General features: G+C 35.7%; 1 protein-coding gene across 1 annotated transcript; it reads right to left on the bottom strand.

Annotated features, from left to right (window-relative positions):
- Window positions 1-359: 359 nt before the first annotated feature.
- LOC108670567 (methylosome subunit pICln) lies at window positions 360-9247 on the bottom strand. The gene is made up of 5 exons (XM_018158033.2): window positions 8945-9247; window positions 3065-3216; window positions 2603-2758; window positions 1576-1677; window positions 360-1195 (listed from the first exon to the last, which is right to left on the bottom strand). Exons 1-5 carry the CDS (start codon window positions 9058-9060, stop codon window positions 1122-1124), a joined length of 600 nt encoding a protein of 199 aa, XP_018013522.1. The 5' UTR covers window positions 9061-9247; the 3' UTR covers window positions 360-1121.
- Between the last annotated feature and the right edge of the window lie 1082 nt (window positions 9248-10329).

Here is a 10329-nt window from a genome sequence, read left to right as displayed (position 1 = left end):
AATTCACGAACGTATTTTTCGTTATTCAACAATATGAGACATCCAGATACAAGTGGCATCACTGAAAATCATGGCCAATTTAATAAGTAAACTTATAGAATTAGTACATAAACAGTATATTTAAGGTCAAAGTTAGCACATAAGAATTTCCAGACACTTTTCTAGGTATTCATCAGCATCTTCGCTTATTGAGGATAATGCCCAGCAAATTTTTCGTGAGTAATGAGAAGAAATTTATAGGAATTAAAGTCCATTTTCTGGCAAAATCGACTGAATAATAACTATTGCAGCGAAAGCGCCAAAAATGCTATAAAGCATTCGTACATCGAGATCTATTAACTAATGAATGATATACATGGAACAAAAAAAAAAAAAAAAAAAAAAGAGAACGAGATCAGCTAAGTTCACAGTATTGAGGGCGAGGGATGGTGTTTGCTATAGTCAGCAAACTGAATTTCTGCCGTAAAATAGTGACATTTAGCCGGGAAAAAATAAGTGCTCTCTGAAAATTCTTTTAAATTTGATCAGGCAATGATAAGATGGGTATCAGATTATCATGGCCTATTTTAGTTGGATTTCAATTTCGTTCATCGAATCTCAAGCCATAATGAGCAAAGTAATGATTGTTATCCAAAGACATAAGATGTAAAATAATGAGTATTGTCAGAAATGAATGCGAAATCTTTCAATTTAATGAAATTGAAATCTAGAAGCGAAAAAAAATTAAATAAATATCCATTATAGTGCGTGAAGGCACAGTAGAATAGACTCGCTTGAACTGAAAGAGAATAGTACCAAGTGTCAATTACTCAATCTGCGTACATAACAAGCTACCCTAGAAAAAAATCAAATAGTTCCGAAACAAGAAAAAAAGTAACAATTTTTAGCATACGAGGGCGCTAAACCAAGTAAAGAGAGGTTATCACAAGCTCATTCCTTTCACAAAAACCAACAATAAAACAGGTTGGTAGCAGCGACATATCATCTATTTTAGCTAAACAGCTTCAGAGATTGGGCCACAAAGAACTTACAAAATAACATAGAGTAAGAAAGCTATGACAGATATTGCCATAATTAAAAAAAATTGATGAAGCGGAGGAATTTTGCAACCGTGTTGACAGTTAGCAGTCCTCATCCATAGCTTCTTCATCAGCATCCGTGCCATGCCCGTTACTGCCAACGGCCTCTCCAAGACCTAAGGAAGCATAGCATGCAATAAATTTATCAAGAATGATCACATGATACAATTTATATATGATTATGTGCTGCACTGGGAGGCATTTAGATCAAATTTTTGTAAATGATGAATGAACATTAAACTGGTTAATTGTAGAAAATGATCGCGTCATCAATAATAAACAAGACCAGAAGTTGTGACGAGAAGTAATGCTTTGAAATTGAAAACATATTTCTGCTATAAGAATACAAAAGAAGAGGGTAATACTTTATGAATGGGTTCTTGTCCACTACCGGTATTGCATACTTTAAGTAGGTATTACAAGTCATGCATACCAGACTGCACTATAACAAAAACTAGCACTAAACTGGAAACAGAATAAATCGTGTTGCGTTTACCGTTCTCCATTTGTTCCTCATAAGGCTCGTTCTCGTAGCGCACGGGAGGGAGAGGCCCAGCAAGGTTGTATTCTCCTTCATCTTCATCATCTTCCGGGAACTCTGTGCACACAGTCAATGATGATTAAATATTCAAACTAAGTTATGTCCGGTGATCTTCTAGCATCACCTAGGACCTAGGTTATCATACGTCATCATCTTAGCTTGTTCTGTACCCACATGGTAGTCACGCTCAGTGACGTCATCCCTGTTAATGACTATATATAGCACATTAAGTCTACCGCTCGTCAGTTGTAGCGGTACTGCCTAGCCGTCATCTTGCTAGTCCTCTCCTCCAGCACGTACTGGTGCTGTGCCTGTCATTCCCCTCCATCTGTACTCACTCCCGTGCCAGTTTATTATTATAGATCTAGAGTTACCTCGTGTTTCACTTGTCCTGCCTTAGTTATACTTGGAACAACAAAGTACCCTGACTCTCAGTTACAAATCTATCAGGGGGTCATAGAAACCGACCACCTGACAGTTAAAATTTCTTGAATATAACTAAAAATTTGAATTGAATTATAGTTTATTTTAAGAAAATACACTTTGAAATTTTATAAAACTAATTTTTTTACAAAGGTACTCAAAGCAAAATCTTTAACATCTGTGTTGCATACATTAGTAATGATTGAAAGCATTGAGGAATGAAGAAAAAAATCTATTCCATTCAGATAGCAGCACAGCCATTCAGACTGGTTAGAATGAGATAGAAGCTCTAGGTGAAATTGATACCTATGCCTGATGGTACCATAATTCATCTTATCCATCTCAGGACTTTATGAGAAGTCAGCCAATTTGGCAGTATCAAAATATACAATGAAGTTTTTATTGAGTGAAATTTACAAATAAAAATAATTCCATGCAAGTTAATTCTCTAGGATATATATAACTGTTTAGTAGCATCAATTTATTTTTGAATATTGATAAACAGCTTCTATCTCCTTCTATAGGTTAGTGTTATATTGAGATGACTTTCAGTACCCACCATTATCTGACTCCTGCTCAGGATCAGGGTGGAGGATCTGGCAGTTGCTGACAGACTGATAGATGGTATCCAGGTTACCAAGATTGTTGGGAACAAATCTCACAGACGTACAACGAGCTTCAGGATCTGCATTCTCATCTTCATCATCACTTTCCTCTGAGGAAGAAACACAGCCCATCAAATAAAATTATAGCGTAAATCCAGCAACTTAGTGACTATTTAAGACTTTGGTGACTGTTTAGCTATGGAAATGGTTATTGTTTTAATTGAATCAAATTTGAAAAATTGAACCATTTTGAAAAAAACATGGACCAGAAACTAAGGTATAAGAGAATTTAGGGTTTGAACTAGAAAATTCCTTCTTAGTTTCCCTACATACGAGTACAACTGTTAACTTTTAAATTAAATGGATCTTATGTCTTATGATTTTGACATCAAGAAATAAGCTGTTACCATACTAACCATGATCTTCAGGAAACAGATCTGTATCAACCATAACATAGAGATGAGGCCTGGGGAAGCGGGTGATATCACGGCACACTGCATGAATGGCTATGTGAGGATATTCAAGAGAGAGACTGGGCCCACCATCCACTTTGGTCCAGCATAAGCGCCTGAGGTATAATACAGACAGTGATACACACCAAACATCTAATATAACACTACTTACTATTTCCTTTTATATTCCATCAACTTAATTCAGAGAGCATAATTTGGGAATGTTATAATGGTATCAAGTGTAGGTAAATTGTACCTATGAGGTCTGATAAGGTTTATACACATTTAGATCTATCAAAGAACTGCATGAGACAGTGAGTGTTTTGTTGCAGATCTATCCAAAGACCACCAACATATATATTTTCCCCCCACTCTAACTATTTATTAACATCACACAAAACAATATAATACCGTCAAATGGGTGATAAGGGAGGGACAAGCGGGGTAAATCAGGACAGTCACCCCACATATTGTAGAAATGTTGTAGCAGCTAAACTAACCAAAATATTGCAAAACTAAAAATAGTGGTGTAAAGTTCAACTTTTTTGCTATCTACGTAGCATAGAGCAAGTTAGAGAATCATTCATTTACTACCTTTAAAAAATCCCTAAAAAATTGTGAAAAGTACAATTTTGGAAAAGTACCTCTGCTTAGGCCTGTAGTAAAAAATATTCGCCATATTAAAAATGTCAATTACATAAAAGTTACACACAAATACGATTGACAGAATTTGCCTATCTCATTCAAAAAAATAAAATGGTGGCCATTTACGAAGGATGGGGTAATAAGGGACACCTTCCTTGGGGTGATAAGGGACACCTCTAAAAATGCATTTACAGTAGTACTTCAGTTAGTAAAGGCTCCAGTTTACCAAAAATCAAATTAACAACCAAAAATATTGATTATATTTACCTTGCTCATTGAAAAAATTTTACCGAACAAAATATTAATGCATCATAAGTCATCATAAAATTGTCCATAGAATATCATAGATAGAATGTGCACCGGGCAACACAGAATGAAAAGTAATTAACCTAAACTATGATTCATTTCTCCAAAAAATATGATGGTTATCACTAAAATATTTCTTTCTGTTTCAGGTATGGTATGTTTATGCGATCTTTTTTTGTTATAGTGAATTCACTTGACCCAATTAAAATGGTGTGAAATTACAAGTCATCCTGTTTTCAAAGCTAGTAAATGTCGTATTTTTCGACTCCCTTTATACTACATAGATAGGAAAAATGTTGACGTTTACGCCACTATTTTTAGTTTTGCAATATTCCAATTAGTTTTGCTACTATAACAGTTTTACGCCGTGTCGGAGGACTGTCCCGAATTACCCCGCCAGTCCCGAGTTACCCCGGTTGACGGTAATATCACATCAATAATATGATAATGTATGGATATGGTAATATCATATTACTAAAGGAAAAACATGTAAAAATCACAAAAAATGTCATTTATTGTACATCTACATCATCTACAAAGGAAGAGGAAGAATTGTTAGTAATAGATGAGTACACTTTGTATGATTCAAATATTTTAAAATTGAGTTTTATTTCAAGGGTTCCTTGATTACCATGTTCCCAGGCTACCAGGGGTAATACGGGGCACTTTTGTTTTGCATCTGGCACCTTACAAATAGCATATGGATTTTTTTGGAGTTACCATTTGATAGTCCTTGCAAAGAGCTTTACAATGAACCCAAACTTGTTCATGAAATGTTTCATGGTAAGAAGTTATTAACAAAAATTTCTCAAAACCATCCCTTATTACCCAGTTGACGGTACATAATAACAATCCCCAAGGTATTAATGAAGCCCTAATACGGTACAACAGAAAGTATACTAAAATATGAATCAAATGCAAATAATTTAAAAGAAGTAACTTAGAAATATCTTTCTTTGAAAAGATTTTACTTGCATCAAGAAAATCCTTGAATTAAAACCATGGTTGCAGGAAGTATTGCATTGCTTTTGTTGCCCAACCTTTTGGCATTCATGATCTTTTAATTACTTTTATTCAGTGGTTTCCTGTTATCACAATTTTTAAACTCTCTTCTTCACTCAAATCCAGACATGGAAGTAAAATAATTCAAAGTTCAAAGTAGGTAAATTTCTAAGAATAAAGAGCATAATCAAGTGTCATTATGTCATATTTTAATTGATACTGTAGCTAATTACAGCAGCATAATAATATTGACTGGCTTATTCCTTGTGAGGAAGTTAGCAATTGTTCATAGCAGGGCTGGAAAATTCCTATTTTTCCAGAAATATCCTGGCTAATTAGTCCAATATCATATACCTAATTTCAGTAGGTATGAAATCTTGAGGCTCTAATGTCATGTATTTTTGTTTGATTGAAAAAATCGCAGTTTGCACCCAGCAAACATGTAGTTTCATAAAATTGTCAACTTCAACAATCCGCAATACTTTGATGATTCCACCAAAATATCCTGCACAATGTAATAACAACAAGTCAATTTAAAACGTTTCCAGTATTACTTTAGATTAAGTGCATCCAAAAAATGGTGTTTTTTTGTTTAATTATATGTTTTTTGGGGTGTAGATAAAGAATCTGAAATCCGTTTTTGGTAGTTGGCATCGGAAAACCAATTTTTATACCGTAAAATGGGGTAACTTAGACCGGCAGGGTAACTTAGACCACTTTTTATTTTTTTAACAAAAACCCCCAAAACTCAAAAATTATTTGACATAGAAAAATCTTGTCAATGGACATTCAAGGCCTAATACTGAGGCTACATAACACAATAGAAAGATTTAAAAAGTTTGCATATCTAATAGGTTAAAAAATTAAAGATGTGACCCACAAAAAAAGCTATTATTCAAAGCCTGTCAGAGTACCCCCTCCAATTTTTTTATTTTTTGTTTAAATAACTCCAGGTTTTGATACATTGTAGTAGAACTCTTCTAGTTACATAAGCAAATGACAAATTATAGGAAAGTGTCATAGTTTGTAAATGGGGGGCACCGCCCCCAAATGGGGGAACTTAGACCACCTAATGTCAGCCCTGACGGGGTAACATAGACCGGCTTGGAAGTTAATATAAAATTACCATATATAACATATTTTATGTATGACAGCCTATTTATGTTTTTTCTTTATGTTTCAGACTCTACAGTCTTATATAAATGGTAATTTTAACTTAATTTCCAAGCCAGTCAATATTACCCCATCAGGGCTGCCATTAGGTAGTCACATTACCTTCATTATGGGGCGGCACCCCCCATTTGCAAACTATGACACTTTCCTCAAGTTTGTCTTTGCATATGTAACTAGAAGAGTTCTGCTGCATTGCACCAAAACCTGGAGTTATTTTACCAAAAAATATAATTGATTTTACCACCCGGTCTAAGATACCCCAAGAGCTGGGGTAACAAAGACCATCACTTTATTTGAAATTACATAAAGACTATGAGAGGCAGGAGCCAGCAATTTATGGTAAGTGAAGCTAGAGTATAGACCTGTATTTTGCATGTTTCAATTCAAGTTTAATTTAGCTAGTAAAAAAATGGCATCATTCATAAAAAAAGTGGTCTAAGTTACCCCATTTTACGGTATATGCCGATTTTTATATATTTTCTAAGATAAAATGCAAGTTAAATCTTGGCCCCAATATACATGGATTTATAGCGTTTTTAACTTAGCCTTGGTGACCCATATACTCTTGCAACCACGACATTAGTTTTTTTTTGGCCAATTTTTGCCTGATTTTTTTTGACAAATTAGAGCCTTGGGGAAAAAATCGGTTTTCCAATGCCGACCGCCAAAAAAGGATTTCAGATTCTTTATCTACACCCCAAAAAACATATAATTAAAAAAAAAACACCTTTTATTTGGATGCACCTAATCTAAAGTATGACCACGTTTCCTCGATGATTGCATAGTTGTGGTTATGTCAGAGCAGTCAGTCTGCATTATCACGTGATCAGTATAGCCATTTAACTGGACAAGGACAAATTTTAGTCTTGACTGTTTTTAGGGTAAAATTAGAGATTAGGAGGGGTCACACATGCATGGGACCAGGATTGGAATTTTCTTACTTTTTTCTGAAATCTTGCAGCTCCGAAGTGACAAATTTTTAATACATTTGGAAACTTGCGGCCCGATTGTGCACTTTTGTTAACAATTAGATAGGAAGTAATTAATCTGGCGGGAATCTCGCAGTTCTGGAAATGAGGGGAAAGCTCTTGTCGCAGCCCTAAAGGGAGATGTTTTCCACGCTTGCATGGGACTGCACAAACGTGGAAAAGTTCACAGCTGCTGGCTCATAAATGACTTTTAACACGTTGACTACGTATTGGTACACATGCGTACCACAAAATGTATTTCTCCAGGAGGGAGTGGTACATAATTTAGGTTGCATAAAATCGGCCAATTCCAAGAACAAAAAAGGCCGATAATTCAATGTATACTAGTTTATTTGTAGGTTCCGCTATAAAACTTCCATTTATTTTCTTTTTGCAGTATTTAAAATTTAATTAGGAAGTACCCCTATCATAAATTTTAGCCGGCCAACGCAATTGAGAAAAACTAAATCATGGAATTTGTCCGGAAAAAATGAACGTCTAGCATTCTAGCAACCCTGCTTAAAAAAAGTACAAAAAATGAAATAATTGTACAAGATGAAGCAATCGTAGTTAACATGTTAATTGCCTGGGTATGGAATTCACAGCTAAAGAAATTAAATCATGGAACAAAAAAATGGAATCACGGCTGGCAAATCCATAAAACCAAGGCTTGAAAATATTCAGTCATGGCTCTCCAAGTAGGCTAGATATATTCCATGCCTGCGGGCATAGTGGCAAACCAATTATTTTTTAGAATTAGTTTTTTTTTAATTTTCTCATTTACTCAAGGTTTAAACCACTATCTTATGTATGATGATGCTGCCATGCTGGAGCCTGCGAGCCGCTCCTCTAATTTAAGTTCGGCGTTCACAAAACTCAAATTACCAAGGTCCAAGGTACTTTAAAATTGATATGTAATTGCACCGTGTTAGTGTTCTAATTCAAAGCCGTGTTGTATTCCAATACAGCTAGCTCACATAGCGAACGGAATTCGAACATGTGGATGACAGCATTACGTATCAGTAGAATTTGAAGCACGGACGGAATAGGGTAAATGCGGTATATTCCGACACATTAAGGACGCATCGAGAAATGAAAAACTGTAAAAAAAAACCGTATGCATTACGTAAGTTCTGTTGCCTTCACATGACTCTCAAAACACTTCACTACCCGTCAGCCTGTCTCTTATACACATCTAGATGTGTATAAGAGACAGCCCTTGTCATGCGCTCGAACGAGAGTTCAAGTGTCACNCTTTTTTTCCTGGGTCACATTTTTAATTTTTTAACCTATTAGATATGCAAACTTTTTAAATCTTTCTATTGTGTTACGTAGCCTCAGTATTAGGCCTTTAATGCCCATTGACAGAATTTTTCTATGTCAAATAGTTTTTGAGTTTTGGGGGTTTTTGTTAAAAAAACCAAAAGTGGTCTAAGTTACCCCGGGAGTCTAAGTTACCCCAGTTTACGGTACTGAAATTATATGATATTAGAGCTGCAATATTTCAGAAAAAAAATAGAATTTTTCCCAACTAGCATTATTGCATGAAGAGAGGAAGAGTCTAAAGTTTAGTTTAGAGTCACTCTAAACTGTACCTAAAAAGTCTCTGCTTTGACAAATTGACAATATGAGTCACTTTTAAATCACTTAATAATAATATAATTGAATAATGCAATAGAAAAATTGCAATTGCAACCCAAGTCAAAGTGCCCCTCTTACTTAATTAAACATTGTATGTAGAACTACTTACTCAGCTGATATGTATAAAGTACCAGAGCCCAATTCGCGGTTGTTCACAAAACATTCTGTATTCTGTTCTACGTGATGGAGCCCTTCAGTCGGAGCAGGAAGACCAGGTAGTAGCATTTTTTAATATTGAGTCAATTTATCAATGTTCAGACTTCAGAGACCGTTGGATAGTGTTCAACGCGACAACACTCTAATCAATACCACACGTGAAATGAATTAGGCGGAAGAAACCCCGGAAGGGACAATTGTCAAACCATACGCCATATAAGAAGTGTTAACAACAGTCTTATCCTGATTCGCGGAACATGAGAAAATCCATTTTTTTCGCTATATAACACGATTACATTCGAGATTAGAGTATCTACAATTTTGAAATTAAACCACATGAAAAATTCAGCACAGCATTAGCATGTTTGCGACAATGTTATAGAGACCCTGGTGCGTTGCCAAACACTACCAAGTCCTCGACTATTGTTAAAATTTATTATCTAAATACGTCATAAATGTTTATAGTTTATACGCTTATCGTTTGTCTCGTGTTAGGAGACAACATAGTTGAAACCCTTTAGCTCAATCGTGGTAACTATTGCCTCAACCGTGAACTCCTGTGTGAAGACCTCCTGCTCAAACCGTATTACTGCTCGTATTCAATCTTGCTTTTCTGTACCTTAATTAGAGTTTGTCCGCGTGTGGTTTTAATTTTGTTTTGCTCCATTTAAATGCATGTTAGAACTTCTTTGTTCGCTCGTTTAAGATCTTACTGTGCTGGCTTCACGTCAGTGGTTCAAACCCGTAGGGTTATTGGCTCCTTTGGAGCTTCGGAGTTTATCCTAATTTTGTCACTAGCCGTAGTGATGTGAATTAACTTGCATGCTTGCATGCGCTTAACTCTCTTTAAATACGAGCTAACACTCCTTATACGGTTTCCACCATTTTCTTTCTTATAGTTCTCTAAATGAGAACTCTTCTTTAGAATTCCTTAACGGAAACAAATAGAATAGAATAGAATAGAAGTGTCGGCACTGAAGAAATAGGCCCATGGCCTGTTGCCGATTCATGAATTTTTTGTGATTTGATTCACAAGGGATCCGGCCTTTGAAACCCGATCTTTCTATAACTGACGATTGATTGAGATAGCTGCTGGATTTATTGCCTGGTCCGTAATTTGCTAGGCATTTTAAGACTGAACATATGCTCGTGCATAGCTTCGTCTAGTCTATTCTTGAAGGCGTTCATACTCGGAGCGTCAACGATGCTATAAGGGAGGCTGTTCCACATGTCGGTGACTCGAAGCGAGAAGAAATGTTGTTGCATGGATGTGTTACAACGCATTTTTTTTAGTTAATAGCCGCGGCCCCTGGTGTTGGTTCTTGTTTCAAATTCTAG

The sequence above is a fragment of the Hyalella azteca genome, unplaced genomic scaffold (genome assembly GCF_000764305.2).
Source record: "Hyalella azteca isolate HAZT.00-mixed unplaced genomic scaffold, Hazt_2.0.2 contig13515, whole genome shotgun sequence".
Classification (NCBI taxonomy): domain Eukaryota; kingdom Metazoa; phylum Arthropoda; class Malacostraca; order Amphipoda; family Hyalellidae; genus Hyalella; species Hyalella azteca.
The sequence above is the reverse complement of the archived record's forward strand: the minus strand, read 5'-3'. Positions and strand labels throughout refer to the sequence as shown.

Excerpts from the sequence above, each read along its gene's own strand:
- LOC108670567 (XM_018158033.2), bottom strand. The coding sequence starts at position 9,060 with ATGCTACTACCTGGTCTTCCTGCTCCGACTGAAGGGCTCCATCACGTA. Across the intron at positions 2,759-3,064 it reads TCTGTTTCCTGAAGATCATG|AGGAAAGTGATGATGAAGAT; the intron begins GTTAGTATGGTA and ends TTTCTTCCTCAG. Across the intron at positions 1,196-1,575 it reads TGAGGAACAAATGGAGAACG|GTCTTGGAGAGGCCGTTGGC; the intron begins GTAAACGCAACA and ends ATGCTTCCTTAG.